Source organism: Hyaena hyaena, unplaced genomic scaffold (genome assembly GCF_003009895.1).
Source record: "Hyaena hyaena isolate Hyena2069 unplaced genomic scaffold, ASM300989v1 scaffold_476, whole genome shotgun sequence".
Taxonomy (NCBI): Eukaryota; Metazoa; Chordata; class Mammalia; order Carnivora; family Hyaenidae; genus Hyaena; species Hyaena hyaena.
The window spans coordinates 998,442-1,018,624 of NW_024081111.1; the positions used below are offsets into that span (position 1 = coordinate 998,442).

At 43.2% G+C, this 20,183-nt stretch overlaps 1 protein-coding gene across 1 annotated transcript in view; it reads left to right on the plus strand.

Annotated features, from left to right (window-relative positions):
• The window catches only part of ZNF827 (zinc finger protein 827), a 164,902-nt gene that overhangs the window by 100,085 nt on the left and 44,634 nt on the right, over nucleotides 1–20,183 (plus strand). The window contains exon 8 of the mRNA XM_039254298.1: nucleotides 12,211–12,314. Within this exon, the coding sequence (XP_039110229.1) occupies nucleotides 12,211–12,314 (104 nt within the window). The remainder of the gene's footprint in view (nucleotides 1–12,210; nucleotides 12,315–20,183) is intronic.

Consider the following 20,183-nt stretch of genomic DNA (forward strand, 5'->3'; position numbering starts at 1 on the left):
GAACTGTTATAGTTGAAACAATACACTTCCAGACCCATTTGGTATTGTGTTATTATGAAGAGACAGGTTTAAATCTCCTTTTGAGGATCTAAAGAGGGGTGTGCCTTTTCCTCATTCCCATGAGCTCTGCCAACTTTATTTCTCCTGCCTTGCAACAGTGTTCATCTTGTTTATATAACTCAGAATAGCCAGAGATGAAGCATGAACTTGTAACTCTCTGTAGGTTGACATGTAGCTTTCTTCCTTAGCCACCTTTGACAAATGAAGCACGGGCGACGTGACCAATTGGTATATGTGGCTCAGGTGCAAGCTCAATCCCATTCCTTCTTATCTGGGATTTTCCCTCAAGTGTGTCTCCACGGTTTTTACTAGAAATATATCAGATATGCAAGGGCTGGCCCCTGTGTTGGGGTGAGAAGCCCTCTTGGACGATGCCACAGGCCAGGGAGCATCCCTATTGCACTGGCGTTACCTACAACTTCCACAGGACAGTCTTGCGCCACTGCAGGGAAGACTGAGTTCGTCTGTTCTCTGCTCACCTCAGCAGAAAGCCCATTGTCCTTGTTTGTGCATAGAGTCGGATTCCTGTGGGAGATCCAGGTCCCTCGCAAGCTGACATTTCGTGGATCCGGACATGCAGGTTCACTTCCTGGGCCTGCGGTTGGCTCTGGTTCCCCGGGTCTGGCCTCCCCACCACACCACAAGGCCTGGCATTGTGCTCCTCTACCGAGAAGTTTCCTGGGTCCACAGTGGATGAATGCTTGAGCCGCTGCAGCAGGAATTGTTCCTGAAAACGCGATGTTAAGTTGTCCAGGTCAGCCCGCCTCTGAGACAACCCTAAATAGAAGGCATTTGTGATTTTGAGAGATGAAAATAAAAAAACATTATCAATATCTATATCTTCGTAAGATGTTCTGTTGTTCTGTATTTTCAACAGCCTCTCTTTTCCATGGCTTTTGGCCTTTCTCCAGCTGAAGTTGACAGATACTGGTGGAATCATAATTTACATACAGTTGTCCCTGGCTATGACTTAAAACTGCCTTCAGTCAGGGACGTCTGGGTGGCTCAGTAGGTTAAGCATCCAACTTTGGCTCATGTCATAATCTCATGGTTCATGAGTTCAAGCCCCGCGTCGGGCTCTGTGATGACAGCTCGGAGCCAGGAGCCTGCTTCAGATTCTGTCTCCCTTGCTCTCTGCCCCTGCCCTACTCAGGCTCTCTCTCCATCTCTGTCTCTCTCTCTCTCTCAAAAATAAATAAACATTAAAAATTTTTAAAAAATAACTTATTTCTAGGGGCGCCTGGGTGGCTTAGTCGGTTAAGCGTCCGACTTTCGCTTAGGTCATGATCTCGCGGTTCGTGGGTTCGAGCCCCGCGTCGGGCTGTGCGCTGACTGCCAGCTCAGAGCCTGGAGCCTGTTTCAGTCTGTGACTCCCTCTCTCTCTAACCCTCCCCTGCGCACACTGTCTCTCTCTCTCTCTCCTAGAAAAAAATAAAACATTAAAAAAAAATTTTTTTTTAAATAACTTATTTCTAGAGAATATTCGAGGGCATAAAGAAGAAAAAAACAATCATTTATAATCAGTCCTGCTACTTAGAGACAGGCACTGCTAAGTTGGTCATTCATTTCCTTGCTGAATTTTTTTGTCTGTTTATATACATACGCTTTCCTATAAAAATTGGATCCTTCTATATATACAGTTTTGCAGGTTTCTCTTTTCACCTAGCAGTATATTAAGAACTTATTTCTATGTCAATAAACATAACTCAATATTATTCTTTTAATGTTTACATAGTTTTCAGTGTTTGCATGTGTCATAATTTATTTCACCAGTCTCCTGTTATTAGATATCAAGGGTTTTGTTTTGTTTTGTTTTTCCAAGTTGTTGCTAATATAAACAATCTGGGGATAAATTGACTCAAAAAAGCATTCACTGTTTTTAGGCTTTTGCATGAATTGTCTAACTGACTTTCAAAAAAGTTGAATCTACAATTCTACCAGAAGCTAATGAGAGAGAGAGAGAATATTTCAAAGGTCTTCTGTTTTATCATTAAAATTTTTTTTGGCCAATTGGGAGGTTAAAAATTATATTTTATAGTTAGAATCTTTTTATTGATTGATTCTTAGTGATGTCGAGCATTTTGTTCATGGGGAGGCATTTGGGAGGCATTTGTATTTGTTCTTTTGTATATTTTCTTTTATTGTCATTTATTATTCTGTTTGGTGGTTTGTCTGGGTTGGGATTTTTGTTTGGTTGTTATTGATTTTTTTATTATGAAAAATTTCAAAACAGAACCGAAGGAATAATGAAGTAAACCACCATATTCCAATCACCCACTGAAAAAACGTTTGTCACACTTTACTTCACAACCCTTTTCTTCCCTATAGTTTAAAATCACATCCCAAACATCGTGACATTCTGTCGCAGATTCTTTGATGTAGATCTCTAAAAAATAAGGATATTTTCGACAGTGTCATTGTACGCCACACAGAATTGATGACACATTTGATTGTTTTTTCATTACTGAGAAAGTTCTATTTGAGCGGGACCAGCCAACTATGCGGTCATGTCAGTGGACTAGGAAGAGAAGGAGATACATTTTAGCTTCTTATCAACTCTGAAAATTAAAGATGAAAATCTGGTGCTTATATGAGTGATATAATGACCCTGGTTCTCATCTGCCCACAAGCCCCAGTTAGAAACCCACTGAGTCTGCAATGCCAGACTCAGTGTATAGATGAATGTCCTGGCTGATGCTTGCCGGTGTGTAGCGATTAGTTCACATTTTATTCACTACAGTCCTTTCTCTGAAAATGTGTGCCCCCAATGTGATCGATGCCTGGGTTCCAGGCCTGCCCACCGGGGTCATCAGTGGTCTTCTCTGCTGTGTCCCCTTTCAAGCTTGAAGAGGGAACTTGCTGTTTCAGATGTTTAGAGTTGTCTTCAAGTGGGAGGCTGGTAATCATTTTTAGTTTTGGGCACTCTTCTCCATCCCTATGTTCAAAGTCTTTTATTAAAATAAATACATACATAAAATCATTCAAGAATAGGGTGTCCAAAGAGAAGGTGTTCCTGAACACCATTAAAACTGTTTTCTTTCATTATAGATGATTATTTTTTTAGCTGACTGCTTAAATGTTCATGGGAAAATTGACACCAACTGATGTACCTAAAATGTTAATATCTGGCCCCATTTCAGAAGAAACAGCTAGTCGCTCACCCAAAGGGAAACGGAGGGCCAAAGCTGGAAGTAGTGAGGACCACATACAGTCCAACGTGACATATAGTGATCGCTATACCGTAGCAAAATGACCTTACTGGCGTTTTATAAAACACTAAAAGTTCTTTTACAAAGATCTGTCGAACTGAGCATTTAATGTATTTCAAATACAATCATTTATAAATGTTACAAGACACATAAGTATGTAAATACATTAAAAATATATTAAGCATCGGGCGCCTGGGTGGCTTAGTCGGTTAAGCGTCCAACTTTCGCTTAGGTCAGGATCTGGCGGTTCGTGGGTTCGAGCCCCGCGTCAGGCTCTGTGCTGACTGCCAGCTCAGAGCCTGGAGCCTGTTTCAGAGTCTGTGACTCCCTCTCTCTCTGACCCTCCCCTGCTCATGCTGTCTCTCTCTCTCTCCTAGAAATAAGTAAAACATTAAAAAAAATTAAAAAAATATATTAAGCATCTATTACTCTATTATAAATTATTAACAAAGAAAGTAATCAAAGCCAGTAATATCTGAGATAAAAAGAAACACTTCTTAAGAATTTACATGTTAATCATGAAAATGAAATAATATTCCTTGACCTTTTATAAAAAATGAGATCTCAAAAATAAAGTGTGGCAATGTTTTATTGTTCAGTCGTGAACATACTTTCATGCTAGTGACTCCAGCTTCTCAGAAAGTTTCTTGTGGCCCTAAGGTACTTGAAGAAATGTTGAGAAGATTTAGTTATAACTAAACCAAATTGTTCCCCTATTCCTTATTTTTGAATAATAACATCTTTTGTATTTGATGTGTTGGAAAAGCTTACCAAAAAACAGCCCTCTTTTCTCTGGCAAAGACTGTATTCCATTTTTGGTTAGCCCTGTCTAGGTCTTGTTGAAAGAGAACATTTCCAGTTTGTCGTCATTCCTTTAGCACCATCATATCTGCCTGGAGTTTCCTTGTGGAAGCTACCTGTATCCATTTCTGTCTGTCATATTCAAATTCCACATGCTCAGAGAGTCCTTGAACTAGAGCAAGATTTGTTCTTGGAATCACTGTTCTATTGCCTATCTTTTCTTTAGGCATGGAAGATTTTCTCAACCACTGCTTCCTGTTCAATTTAAGATATTAATGCAGTGTGTCACCCTTGGGGTGTGTCTCAAGGTCTAAGTGATTCAGAGGTCAGAGTTTTAAAAATACCAGTACAATGGTTTTAGATAAATATATGGAGTTTCAGCACTTTAAAAATAACATAATATATTAGTATAGAAAACTATGATTTTTACTGACTTGAATTAATAGCAGGGACTGAATAGAGACTGAGGCAAGCCCGTAAACAGAGCCATCTGATGAGATGGCCCAGGGGCTGGAGTCTGCTGGGGGCAGGTTAACAGTGACAGAGAGAAAACGTTGACCCCCACAGAACTCATCCACTCCAGAATGGGATTTCTGGCTCTCCTTTCACAATATATTATAACTTCTCAGAAATATCTGAGTCAGATAATTTATTCTTGAGATTTCCTTAAAATAAAATAAAACTAAACAAAAATTAACCCAGAATCCTTAGGAAATATTTTACGCAGCTCTTGGGAAAATTCCTGAGGCCCTGTTATGCTGTATGAAACATAGCTAAATAAATAATCAAGTACTTTTACTTGAAAATACACCATCTTTTCTTATTCATTACAGAAAAATTTGTAAATGTGCACAGGAAGTCAGAATGTCACTTCAGGATGATTTGTCTGAAACTCTTACCTTCATCGAATTTCCTTCTACCCTGAAATATACAAATCCTTATGGGTTCTGAGTAAAAACTCATTACAGAGCAAAGTCTCTCTTCCTTATTCAACCTTTCTTTTCTGCTTGCCATTCCCAAGTTCAGTCCTAAGAGTTACTGTCTTTGAGAAGGAAAAGAAAGTTTCTTCTCTGTTGCTCCTTTAAAATAATTGTGTCATTATTTATTTATTTGTTTATTTATAAATATAATTTATTGTCAAGTTAACCAACATACAATGTGTACAGTGTGCTCTTCATTTTGGGGGTAGATTCCCGTGGCTCATCGCTTCCATACAACACCCAGTGCTCATCCTAACAAGTGCCCTCTTCAGTGTCCATCACCCACTATCCCCTCTCCCCCACCCTCCATCAACCCTCAGTTTATTCTTAGTATGTAAGAGTCTCTTATGGCTTGCCTCCCTCTCTGTCTGTAACTTTTTCCCCCCTTCCCCTCCCCCATGATCTTCTGTTAAGTTTCTTAAGTTCCACATGAGTGAAAACATATCTATCTTCCTCTGACTGACTTATTTCACTTTAGCATAATACCTTCCAGTTCCATCCACATTCTTGCAAATGGCAGGATTTCATTCTTTCTCATTGCCAAGTAGTATTCCATTGTATATGTAAACTACATCTTCTTTATCCATTCATCAGTTAATGGACATTTGGGCTCTTTCCATGATTTGACCATTGTGGATAGTGCTGCTCTGAACAATTGGGGTCCATGCGCCCCTATGAACCAGTGCTCCAGTATCCTTTGGATAAATTCCTAGCAGTGCTACTGCTGGGTCATAGGGTAATTCTATATTTAATTTTTTGAGAAACCTCCATACTGTTCGCTAGAGCGGCTGCACCAGTTTGCATTCCCACCAATTGTGTCATTATTTAAAGTACTTCTTCCAACGCTCTTTTATATACTGTATCCGCCTTTTTCTTTCCTTCTTGTTTCATTCTGCTGTTGTCATCAACATGAGGATTCCTGTAACGTTTTGGTTTCGATGCTGGTGCCCAGGGAGGGTGGTTTGCAAGTAGAAGGGCCTTCTGTTCGGCATGAGGCACAGCTCCCTGCTGGCACACTCAGATGTTAAAGGTGGAAATATTTGTGCCACAATCGGCACTTAGCAAAATGTATCACTATTTACAGCCATAATCTTTTATGAACTGTTTTATTATTTATTGTAAATCTTTCCTTTCACAGCCCTGCACTGTTGACCCTACAGTCCGTGCTGTCTGATGCCTGGAATTGTCCAGTCATGGTGACAGCGGTGCCCCTTCATAATTTAGCCCTTAGATTTTCTACCAGAGAAAAATAAAAATACGCATTCAATGTTCGTTTCACTTCTACCCAGAAGAGAAACTTGAATAGGTAAACGTTTTGGTTTTTCTATGTAGCAAAAGGCAAGAAAAGTAACGGGGGAGTTTACATCAACAGCCTCCAGATGCCGCTTCTGAACATTTATCCGCATAAATGCAGTCTTCCAGGTAGCGGGTCTTTGTCCAGGGCCAGAAGGGATACACTGTGGCAGGTGGGAATTTCATTATATGAGGACAGCTGATGATCTCTTGTCCTATCAGCTATTCGTTTCAACCTCGTCCATTACCAAAATGTTAACCAGAAATAAATCACTTTGTTGGTAGTGTTTCCCTTTTTCCACCTCTTTAGCTCACTTTCTGATGCAGAGGCTTTTTCACAGTGAAATGACTAAAATTCAGGCAGCTGGGGAGTCAGGAAGCGAGAGCCGTGCAGCAGTCACGAGCCGGCTGCTTTTTGGAAGAACTGGGAACCGACGAAGTGACTAGTTGAAGGATGGTACGAATGTGTTCAAGTCGAGCCCATCAGCAAGTCCGTATTTTATTTATTGTTCTCCTCCCCGAGGAGATGCAGACCCGGTTCATCCTGTGTTGGGCACATCCTGGTACTGCCCTGACCACCACCTCCTCCCACCGGTGGCCATCACCGCAGCGTGAACGCAGGGCAGGCTCTGTCCGCCGCAAAGCTGGGCCTCTGCCGAGAGTGGATGTACTTCTGCGCTTTACAAATGCGTGAGGCATGGGAGAAGAAGAGCTGCTTGAGGAATACCATCTCGGCATTCTGAAAATGACATTGCTCGGCCCTAAGGTGCAGGGGGCCGTGTCCGCTGTCCTCAGATCATGGGCAGAGTTGAAGATGGTTAACATCATTGGAGATCTAATCCCGTTAAGCAAGTGCATCTATGTAGAACATGCGGCAAGTTTGGTTTTCCTCCTCCTCTTCCTGAAACATAGCTGCCAGTCTAGGTGACTGGAAGATTAATGTACGTCTGTGTAAGCACAGTGCCACCATGAGCTTCACATCTGTGCTGAAATAGAGGCTTGTGAACACCTGATGGCCTCGTTACTCTTCGCTCTTCATTTAGGCTTAATCACAGAGATGAGCTTGCCCTCAAAAGCAGTAGGTGCAGACAGGGGGAGGTATTTAGGATTGCAAATTGACAGGCCTCTGGGTTGCCGAAGTTTTAGAAAATTGGGGCATATCTTAACTTCTAGAGGGAGGGAAAGACTAAATCATTCTCACTTGCGGTATTTCTCAGGTGGAAAAGTCTTCTTTCAGTTACCTGGGATCCTGCATACTGAAATGGCTGCTCCCATCTCCCCTTCAGCCCTCCTTCCTGTATCTCTTCCTGCCCTGTTCATTCCAAGGAGGATCTGCGGCTCTGTACTGCCCGTGAGCTGCCTGGATGTTACGGGATCACAGGAGGAAGGCAGTGTAGCTTAGGGGGTAAGAGTGCAGACTGGGAAGCCGGCTTGCCTGTATTCAAATCCAGACTCAGCTCATGGGCACGGACAATCACTTCTCTTCTTTGTGTCCAAGTCTCTGCATCCCTTACAGACGATAATAATAATGGTAGCCACCCAGTAGGGCGCTTCTGAGGACTAAGTGAAGTTAATATACACATACTTTAGAACAGTGCCAGATATTTAGTAGCAATATATGCCTGGGTTGTCAGTTGCTACTTTTTACTGAGCTTGTACTATGTACTAAGAACGTTAACATGAACTACCTTACTTAACCTTGCAGCATCCTTACGAAGAAAGTAGTTTGAAACCGTTTTCCCAGTGATGAAACCAAGGTTAGAGAGGTTGTTGGCCGGAAGTCACTTAACTACTAAATGGCCAGTAGGGAATGCAGGCTCAGATTGTTGCAAACGGTGCGCCAAACCACCACCCTCCTGGCCTCCTGGAACGGACGCCTACAAACGCAGAGCACTGTAGTTGTGCGTGTGTGGCCTGAGACTGATGCTGTTACCCTAATATCATCTCTTTCTAGAGAAGACCTTCCATTAGGCTTACGCTGCCTTGGCTTGTGCAAGGTTCTTCATTGATTCCTTGCCCCATAACATCACTTCTTCTTTGGTGCCTTTTTAGTATGCAGCACCACTCCCTCTCCCCCAGAAGAAACCTCTTCTGTGCTGTGCAGGATAAAGCTGCGTCCAGGGTAGAAAATTATTCGGGATGTTGTTTCCCTCAGTGATTGTCTCCCTTTCAACTCAATTTCTTCTTAGTGGCTTGGTGATAATAGGGCTTCACTGCTCACATCGGGGGAGACCTGCTGTGTTGAAGAGACCATGTGAAGATACAGAGGTAGCCCATTTCCACTATTTAGCAAAATCTAGGAGCCTGTTCCTGGCATGTAGCATGGCAGCCTCGGCCTGGTTCACCTGGAAACCTGCGGGTTGGTTTTAAATGTACCTTGGGGCGCCTGGGCGACTCAGTCGGTTAAGCATCTGACTCTTGGTTTTTCAGTGTGGGTCATGATCTTGTGGTTCATGAGTTTGAGCCCTGCATCGAACTTGGGATTCTCTCTCTCTCTCTCTCTCTCTTTCTCTCTCTCTGCCCTTCCGGTGCTTGCATGCACATGCTCTTGCTCTCTCTCTCAAAATAAATAAATAAACTTAAAAAAAATAAGTGTACCTACAGTCTCTACCTGCTCTCTTAAACTATTATTCAGTCTGCATGTGTCACTGCTGTTTTGATGCATTGGCCACTGGTGTCACGATGTCTCATGCGGACCGCTGCTCTGGCCACCTGTCTTGTCTTCTGCGAGCCCCACCACTTTGTTAAAACACAGCAGGGCTTCCCACCGCTATTGGGACAGAGTCAGGATCCCTACATGCAGTGTGCCTGCCCGAGGCTTTAGCCTCATATCCCTCCTCGGTGCGCCTTCTAGCAGCTCCGTAGATGGGCTGTGTTCTCTGGCTGCATGAGGGACACTTTCCCACAAGCCTCCCTTCCATTCGGGTCTCAGCTCAGTAGGCCAGGCCGGCCTGCCCCCGTAATACTGTACCCTCTCTTCCACAGTGTTAGACTCCGTTACAGTTCCCTTTCACGTACCCACACAGGTCTTTGCACTCCCTGAAATTTGGAGTCATAGCTGATTTTGCTGATCAGTATGTGCCCAGGGCCTGGCACATCGTAGACATTCACTGGATAGCTGCTGTCAGACTGAGGGAATGGGGGCAGTGCCCATGTTTCTCTGTGGTAAGAAGGGTGGTATTTTGAGATCCCCTTTAGGGAGCCCTTCTCAGGACTCTTCATGTCCTCAGAGGGACGTCTCCACATTTCAGACCAAACAGTTCGTGGGTTTCCCTGAACTTTCAGATCTCAAGGTAATTGCTAGAGCCAGAGTCATGGTAACATGCAGACCCATTGCCAGACCTTTGCCCTCTGCACAGCGACCAGCTCCTGGTGTTTCCCATGTGAACTGTCCACTCAGACACAAGAATAGCACTGCCACATTTGTATAGAGGCTCCAGCACCAGCGAGGTGGGGATGGAGAAATCTTACACTCTGGGTTTGACCAACGATCCTCTAAGGTGTCTCTGTCCTTAAAAGCCCTTTGATAGTTAACCGTGACTTTCATGGAAGAGTTGGAAATTAACCTCGTCCGTCACCCAGAAGTCAAAGACTTCAAAATCAGAGTGACTTTTTCTTCATTCATTTGATACCGGGAAACTCTACACTTTCTGTCAACTTGTACGTTGGCTCATTTATGCTCCTCTTTGAGTTAGAGATGCAGATAAAAAATAGCTCCACCTTTATTGAGCACGTAACGTGAAAGCACGCACTATGAAAGCATATTCTCCGGATTGTCTTCCTCAGTCCTGACAGCTTCTGTGTGAGGTGTGGATGCTGTGATCCTCCCACTTTATAGATAAGAAACAGGCTTGGAGAAGCTCAATAATATGTAGGAGGTCACACAGCCGAAGTGGTGGGACTGGAATTTGAACTCAGAGCTGCTTACCTTTGAGCACGTGCTGTTAACCACCGTACTGCATTGCCTCGTCCTTCAAGTGTTCTGCATCATGTGCAGGTTATGAGCTGTTTGGCATCAAACGACATTTCCCCCATTTCCTGTCACCTACTAGCCTGTAACTCATTTATTCTTTAAGTCTCTTTAAACTGTTTTGTGTTTAAGATGTAACTAAAAAGCATGCCATACAAAGTTGCCTTAACTCTAGCCTCACAGTCATATAAAATCATATTGTTAATTAATGTATGTTTTACTTTCTTATAAAAAAAGATGTCTTCCAGTTTTATCTTAATATTTCCTTTTACTCTTTAATGACAGTAACCATAGCCTTGAGGCATACTTAGTAAAGCAACACCAGTCATAGTCCTAGCCTTGTGTGCCCTCACATCTTTTCCTTCCCCTGATATGCGGGGGGGGGGGGGGGGGGGGGGGGGGGGGGGGGGGGGGGGGGGGGGGGGGGGGGGGTAAACTTTTTTTAATGTTTATTAAAAATGTTTATTTTGAGAGAGAGCCAGAGACAAAGCATGAGCTGGGGAAAGGGAGAGAGAGAGACACAGAATCTGAAGCAGGCTCCAGGCTCTTTGCTAACAGTTCAGAGCCTGATGCGGGGCTTGAACCCACAAACTGTGAGATCATGGCCTGAGCCAAAGTCTGATGGTTAACCAACTGAGGCACCCAGGTGCCCCCATTGTCTTACAGTTTTGCAGAGCCCTGCAGGCTGCCTCTCCTTGGCTTCTGGGAAGGTTCCACCAGTCAGAGGCCCTGGTGGGAGGTGGGGGGAGGGGCTTAAGGAAGACCACCCCACCCCTTTCCGTCTCCTTCAGCAGCTGCGTCTCCTCCCAGGTGCAGACCCCACCAACAGGCCCCAGACCTTGGGCTCCATCTACCTCCTCCTTTTGTTCTTGTAGCCTCAGGGAGGGGGCTGCCTCCTGTTCTACCTGTCTCGGGCTGTATACTGCCCCCCATAGACCTTCACCACCTGTGTACCCAGTTCCCTCCATTAAATTTCCTCTGTTGTAAATAACTTGGGCCTTCTGTTCTCCAGGTTGAACATTACTGATAACTGCAGTATTCTCACATGTGATCACAATACTTATTTACAGTTTACTTTAGAGGCATGGACGGTGGGTGCTACAATTGGATTAGAATCCTCTGGTTAAAAGCATCCGAAGCCTTTGTGTTCAGTGTAGAGCAAAACCCTGGCCAAATGTGTGTCGTCCCTGCTTCTAGTTCTAGCTGAGCCTCTCGGGGAACTGAGAATCACTCAAGTCAGGGCCTCCGTTTCATGGGAAATAAAGGTTCCCCAGGGTCCTTTCAGGAGTCCCATAAGCTGGCTTACCTCCTTCCAAAGCACGATGGTTCTAGGATGCAGTTTCGGTTTCCGTGGGGACCAGTGAGTTATCTCTGAAAGTGAGATGGCCCCTGACTCTGGCCTGCCTGCTGTCCTTCTGGTGCCTGCTATTGGTCTTGAGGGCCCAGGTAACAGAACGTGGGTGAGCCAGGGCGAATCTGTCTCCCCTCTGGGAAGAACCTCAAATAGGCCTCGTGATTCTGATCTGGATCCGGGCAGCTGGTCTTCATTTGGGCACAGCACACTTACCGAACATACAGTACAGGAGTAAAATTTACTGCTCAGCTGTCCTGACTGTGCTTAACAATGTTTCAAGATGATGTTTCCTATATTCACCTCAAATAGAAAACGAACAGGCAGAATATACAGATGGCACTTGTCTGATATAATATACTTTCTCTTTCATTTTAAGCACAACCTTCTTGTATTAACACCATTTTTTTTTTTAAAAGGTACCTTATCCTGCGTGTGTGTGACTGTGTGTGTCTGTGTCTGTGTGTCGGTCTTTGGGGCCAGATTCTCTGGGTAATGCAAATACCTTTAATTTACTAAACTTCATCTCCCCTTTCCCCACCCCAGCCCTTTCTTTTCAGAAGATACATTTAGACAATCACCATTCACCTCTAATTCGAAAGACCTGCTGTCCGGTGAGTCTGTGCTTCACGGAAGAATAGCAGCACCAGGTATGGAAACATTGTTGACTTTGCTTCTACCGTTGGTTGCTTAAAACTCCTTTTCTGAAGTGTGTAAATTTTCAGATACTTTCAGCTTATGTGCTTAAGTTTTTGTATGAAGCTAGATTTTTTAAAAAAGAGGAGAAACTCAATTTAAACACCCACAAAAGTTTATTAAAATCAAGGGCCGGCAGTAATCAAGCACTTCTTTTTTGCTTTAGAGGCTCATTGTTCTTTACCTGCTGATGTTTCATTGATATAGCAAATTTCTTTTTCTTTGAAAGAGCTAAGTATAACCTGAAAATAATTTGCTTTACACGCTGTTAGTATTTCAGGCAGACGGCCAGGAAGATATAGGAGGGCAGTGGCGAGAACTAATCGCCAGCAGGGAAGGTCGTGACCCTAGTGGGGTGTGGGTGGCCACAAAGACCACTTTGGTTTCCATGGAAACAGCACAGCTCATTAAGACAATCTCGGCATGCGGATTCCGCCTCTCTTCTTAATCAGAGTATCTTCATATATCCTTCTAATGTTCCTTTTTGCAATCTCAGCGTCAGTACATAATTTATTGTCCACTCTTCCTTTGTCATTTCTCCTTTCCAGAGGTGAAGGCAAGATGCGTTTGCTGTCACGTTCCCAATTGCATGGCCATCCCTCGGGGCTTGCGTGTGTGTTCTCAGAGTTATTATGAGATGAGAACATTTGAGAACCACTGCACTGTAACCCATACTCTGTTCCTTTCCCCCCTCCAACCCCAGTGCAACAGTCAGGAAGCTTCCTGTTGTCATTACCTTAGCTCCAGCAATTTGAGAGAATTTCAGAAGCTCTCCATGGCCCCTGCACCCATTCATTTGTCCAGGAGAGTGTGGGAGACCAAGGCTACGAGTGTTCAGGAGGGCTTGCAGCAGGGTCATTGACCAGGAACCCCTACACGAATAAAGTCCAAGTGTCTTCCACCCACCCAGGGAGCCTGGTGTCACAGGTGACTGGAGGTCTGAGTATTTTGAAAGAACCAAGGAGCACCTCAGGAAATACTGGCTTGGGGTATCACAGGTCACTGGAAGTGGTTTGTGACAAACACTGGGGGAGGGGGACGCAACTCTTTGTCACTTTTTAGTCTGACACATCCATTTCTTCTCATCCCCAAAGAGTCCAGGTACCTACATGCGTTTAAGTTTGCAGGGCTTTTCGAATGGCACAGGTAACACGCTTACACAACAACACATTACATAAAACCTGGTTCTAGAGGTGGAAAGAAATTTTGCTTAGTTGATGTCTTCATTCTCAAACAGGGACTATTTGAACTCCTGTTTACTTCCCACAGTGTCATTTTGAATAGCCATCTCCCTGGTCCCCAAATTATCACCCTGCTGTTAAGTTGATGGATTGTGACTTTCTAATGTCAAAATAACTGCCTAGAAACTGCCTGTCAGAGTGCGGTGACCCACACAGCCAGCATCCCGTGATGTATATCCAAACCCTGCATTGCTGGCCTAATACTGTTTGGCTTGACTATATTTTAAGAAGGTTTTATTGGTCAAGTTACAGCTCGACCTCAAAGAGTGATATCAGTGTATGTTTCACTGCATGTAGAAGACGTTTGTGTGGTTTGCTGGATAGACATATTACAAATTAGATAAATTCACTTAAAAAGTTAACTTTCATTTTAGGTGGGAAGTCAATATCAAAGGGGGTTTTAAAATGTAAATCTACCATTCTGAGAGAGAGTCCGTCTATACTTCCAAGAGCTTTTATGTAGGCAGGGGACAAGCACAATGAGTATATTTACATTTTGCTAGAACAGACAACTAAAAAGGGACTTTTTTTTTTAATTAAACAAGGTGAAAATGCTTTAGAAATGTAGTCAAGTTAGGAAAGTTAAAAATGAGAAGGACAACCTTGTAATCACAAGGTTCCCATAACTTGAAGACAAGTTTTGTGAGAAGAGCCTCAGTAATTTGGACTAACTGCGGAGGAGACCGATCTGAGTTAACAGAAGATTGCAGCATGGAGGCTTTTCAAGAAAACGTTTCTTTTGAGTCTGGATCGCGATAAATGGCCATCATATTCCGACTACAGCTCCCCAGTCCCTTTCCCACAATTCTGAAATCCAAAAAGCTCTACCAACTACAATTTTCTTTTTTTTTTTTAAATATTTTTATTTATTTCTAGGAGAGAGAGAGAGAGAGAGACAGCGTGAGCAGAGGAGGGTCAGAGAGAGAGGGAGATACAGACTCTGAAATAGGCTCCAGGCTCTGAGCTGGCAGTCAGCACAGAGCCCGACGCGGGGCTCAAACCCACGAACCACGAGATCATGACCTAAGCGAAAGTCGGACGCTTAACCGACTAAGCCACCCAGGCGCCCCTCTTGTTGAGTTTTTTCATACAGTGGTCTCCCTTGTAAGTTCTGGGTTTTGTGACTGACTTAGAAAGACCTTTCCCTTCTGAATATTTTTTAATCACTTTTTTCCTCCTTTGACCCCAGGTTTAAAAAATAAATACGTAAGGGGCGCCCGGGTNCCACCCAGGCGCCCCATCAACTACAATTTTCTTAATAAGTTACTTGGTGGCAAAATCTAATGGGAGGCGATGGATAGCCCTTATGTACTGCCAAAGGTGAAATTCATACATTTTGCTACAGAAATATCAACGTGCTCGACTGTGAAGGCCTACTGGAGTGTTATGTAAAAATATGTCTTAGACATCATATTATCATTCCGAAATAAGAAAAAGTATGAGTCCCAAATACACGAGAGCCCAGGGGTCTCAGCTAGATGAGTCCAGTACTCTGCTCGATGCAGTGCTGGAAGCAAAGGCATTAAAGGGACAATTGAGGATCTTAAGATTCGAGGGTATAAGAGGCAAGGATTCTTACAGAAAATTTCAGAAGACCAACTGGGCAGCAGATTGCTGAATCATTGGAGATGTGGCAAGAAAGAGGAGTCCAGTGGGGATGTTCTAACGCTAAGGGAGCATTATCAATGAGGGCCTGGGTTTAAAGAGAAAAGGAAGAGGTTGGTAGGAGAGGCAGACAAAGAGCCAGTTCATTGGTTTGGGAGACTGGTTAGGTTTGCTGTAAGGTTGAATAGGGAGGAATAGTGTCTTGGCAGAAGTGGGGAAACCAAGAAGGAGACAGGTGGCTTTAGTGACTAGGCAAAAATTAATTTGTTGTTACTGTATACATAAAGGCCTCAGAGTTCTTAGGAATATTCTCTTCAGTAGTTTACATGTTACCATTACAATAGTATTTCTATCCTTTATTTACTTAGCAAACGTCTTCTTTCCAGAGATAATGCAAAGATAAATATCAGCCCAAAGAATTGTCTCCGATTCCCAATTAGGAGAGACTGTAATTAATGAGATTTAACATGTCCAATTTCAATCTAAGAAATCTCTTGCAAATGCTGAAGACCCTTAGCTTTCTTATCATCCCCAAAGAGTCCAGGTACCTACATGCTCTTTTACGTTTGCAGGGCCTTTCAAACACCACAGTAACATGCTTATATATTTCTGTACTTTCTATCAATGGGATGAAATTATCTTCTAAACACCTTTGGAGTAAGCCCGTGGGGCAGGGGAGGTGCGCTACTCTCGACCACCCGTTAAGGCCCTATAGCTCGGCACCAAAGGGATCCACCCGGCGTGTTGTGATTGTGTTTCAGGCCCGTGGAGAATGAAGCAAGCAGCGTGGGGGCTGGCAGAGTGGGGAGAGGTGGGTAGGACTGTGGACTGTGAAGACATCGAGAATAGCACAGTTAACTAGGCATTTGCCTTCGGCAGATGGTGTCTGAGACACACAGCTGCCGCCATCCCAGAGAAACAGAATAAACACAGAGCTTCAGGGTGTCCTGGCCTTCGTCGTTGCCACTATTTCTAGACTGACTTTCCCGAGAACCAAAGAATGTTCATGAGCCAAGACCTAACATTTTCACTTGCTGTGAATGTCTTGGACAGAGCGAACACCAGGAATCCTTAATAAAATGATGAGTTAAAAGCTCCTGTCACCTTCAGCTGGAAGGATACAGGGACAAAATATCCTTAAAGCCATGAATAGATTACTGAGTGCACCCTAGGCGGTGGTGTTGCTGATGGTGATTTTACAAAAGGAATAAAAGAGCTTTCCTATAATGGGGGAGATAGAAATTACAGACCATGTATAATTTAATGTACTTTGTCTAATTTGTTGTTGTCTCACTTTGTAGAAGATTTACACTAATAGAAGAAAGAGTGTGAGATCAGGTGTTTTTCAGGGCACCAAGGGCCGTTCTGTATAAGGAGTGGATGCATTACCATTGTACCTACAGCTATTTACAATTCCCCATCGTCTTTCCGTAAGCAAAGACTATCAAGAGAAGAATTTCTCTCTCAGCACTGCTTTTAAACAATACGGAGCTTCAATTCTTGTGTTATTATGACTTTGAAGGCACAGTATGTTTGCTCTGTATTAAGCCAAAAAACAAAAACACAACCAGAGCGGGTGTGAAGGGAAGTGCGGGTCTCTGTGGAATTCCTTCGCAGTGTTTGGAGTCACCGAGGCTTCTGTTTGCGGTTTCAGATGGAGCTTAGAGTTAGACAGTGCAAAACATCTCAACAATTATGTTTGTAAGCCCTACCCCCATTATTTGCCAGAGCCCCCGAAAAAGAAAACAGGACTTTTTGTTGTCGTTGTTTGTAGCACATACACAAGATGTAAAGAACATGCGGAAAGTTTGGTTCATTCCAGGACTTGGTATGCCAATCAGGATCTGCTGTGAAGTTAAAAAGACTGGTTTGGAGTGGTCTGCCTTGTCACCGGGCCAATTCTCGATCTATTTTCCTCTCTCTGTTCTGCCCATCAATCTAATATAAGTGGTACCATCTCGTATACTTCACTGAAATCTAAATAGATGATGCCTCACATTGAGGGCCACCCACAGTGGACTGTCAGCCTGCCATGCTACTGGCCAGATAGCAATGACCTCATTCAGACCGTTGGCTTGAAAGATGTGCATGTCACCTTCCTTTACATTAAGACCTACCAGCTCAGAGAGAGACAGACAGACAGACAAACCTGTCCTGGATTACAGCAAAGAGTTTTCTTTAATCCTTTTTCAAACACAGCAGATTCTTTTTAAATTGAGCCTAAGTCATGGGTAAACAACAGAACATTGAGTGTTGTTGGTATGTATCATTTTGTAGCCTAAGCTCCTTCTGATTTCACACATTTCATTGAGTACAAAGGAAGCTAATACAACACGGGTTTGCACTGCACAGGTCTGCTTAAATGCAGCTTTTTTGTTTCAATACTGTGTAGTACTGTAAGTGTATTTTCTCTTCCTTATGATTTTCTTAATAACATCTTTCTCTAACCGACTTTATTGTAAAAATACAGTAGACAGTACATATAACATTCAAAATACGTGCTAATCAACTATATTATTGGGAAGGCCATTGGTCAACAGTATTAGTAGTTACGTTTTGGGGGTACCAGAAGTTATATGCAGATTTTCGACTGCTTGGGGTCAGCACTCCGACACCCCTGTGTTGTTAAAGGGTCAAATGTAGTTCTCAGGACACAGGACCTATGTCATCTCATTTAAGTCTGAAAACAACTCACCGAGACATGGGAATTGTGCTTACTTTACAAATGACTAAATGGAGGTTCAGAGAGATTGAATAACTTTTCCAGTTTTATTGAGATACGATTGACATATCAGACACTGTTAGTTTAAGGCATATAACATAATGAGTTGATATATATATATATGGTACAATGGTTACCGCAATAAGTTTAGGTACCATCCATCACCATACACAGTAACACAGTTTTTTTTCTCATGACGAGAACTTTTAAGTCTATTCTCGCAGCAACTTAAAAATTAACGATACGCTACCATTAACTTTGCTGTATGTTACATCCTCATGACTTAGTTGTCATAACTGGGAGTCTACACCTTTTGCGGAGAGATTTAATAGCTGGTGCGAAGTACTCTGTACTTGTACCTATACTAGTACCCTTTTGCGGAGAGACTTAATAGCTTACAAAGTGACGCCATTGGTGAGTGGCAGCACTGGAATTCAAAGCCAGAATTGCACACAGTACATTTTCTTTCTTTCTGCCCTGTCATGCCGTCTGCTAAGCCAGGTGAGGTGTCACTCGCAGTAAGCATAAGGAACACATCTCTATAGTATTTGCTCACATGTGCCCATACAGCATCTGAAGTATCATGGATGGATTACCCTCGTTCAGTTAGGAATAGAAAGTAGCCCTTTAAGTAAGGTATTTCAAAGAAGCTACAAGATAAGAATATTCTGTTTATTAATGTTAATTCTAATCTTGCCTTCTTCCCTTTCTCTCTCTTTTCTTTCTTCCTTTAATACTTAGATATCCGGTGACCATAGTCCCTTAAAATGTTTCTTTCAATTAAGAAAACTAAAGGCAGTGTTAATGTCTATTTTTAGTCATTTTTAATAGATCCTCTGAGCCATAGAAATAGTTTCAGGAAACTATAAAAACCTCTTGGTTAAATAAAATGCATAACTCTGAAGGTAGTCGTGATCCAGGCAGCAGGACAGAAGAGAATCAGGAGAGATCAGGTGTAAGTATAGCCTACTTTCCAGTAGAAAGAGGATAGAAGGTCTCCAAGCTTCTTCCATATCCCTTCTTTTTCAAAAAGCCTGCCATCTGGAATAATACTGTCAACTGCAGCCCAGGTGCCTTTATTTTCTTGATAGAGCCCAAACTATAATGCTGGAACTGGGCAAAATCAGAGTCTCTACCCCTGAAATTCTACCACCCACACTAAGAGTTGGGGAAGGGACAAGTGGCCATAAGTAATTCAGTATTGGAGGTGGTAGCAGCTGGGAAGGGGCCCAGGAAGGTTTCTAGGAAGCCAGGATGTTACTTTTTTTTTTTAATGTTTATTTTTGAGAGAGAGCCCGTTTGCAGGGGGAAGTGGGGGGAGAGAGAGAGAGAGAGAGAGAGGATCCAAAGCAGGCTCTGCATTATCGGTGCAAAGTTCAACATGGGGTTTGAACCCATGAACTGTGAGATCATAACCTGAGATGAAGTCGGATGCTCAACTGACTGGGCCACCCAGGTGCCCCAAGGACGTTCTATTTCTTTACCTGGCTGCTGCTTACATGCCTATGCAATTTTGTGAAAATTCACCAATCTGTGTACTATGACAGTCTTTCTGCATTTGTTAGGGCTAATTGGCTTATTGACAAATAGATGGATCTGGATGCCAAGTGGTCACCTCCCAGCCACCAATCTGAATGCACGTTCATTTCAGAGACTACGACAGTGATGATGAGGACAGCAGTCTTTCAATTATTCACCTTTTAGTCTGCAGGAATATTTGCATTTGTAGCACGAACTTATTGCCCTGAACTAAATGACATGTAGACTGATAAATCTGATTCCTGTTGTGTTTCAAATTGGAAAGCCATTCTCTATGGCTTATAGCATTTCTTTGATGCACTTGGGGTAGATGAACTGTAGTCTGTCCAGCTGTTTACCAGAGGGAAAGTTTTCATTGTTTCAGATTTTCCTGATCTAGATAATGTTATTTGAAGCTAAAAAAGATTGCTCGCAACTAGCGCCATCCATCCCTCACCAGCCTAGGGAATTCACGGGTGAATTCTAAAAAAAGAGCCATTGACTCCATTCAAAAAACTCCTTCCAGAAAAAGGGCTTGCGTTAATCACTGTCAACTTTGTATCTAAGTAAGCCCTTCTCAAAACTATAACCAGGGGGGGTCTCTGCAGACCGACAGTTGTGGGGCTCACACACTGTAGTGCCGGTACACTTTTGATGGTAAGCTTTGCGAAGAAGTTCGTATTTCCTCTGGATGCCTCACATGAGCTCTCTCTAAAGACAGGACCGAGAAACAACTG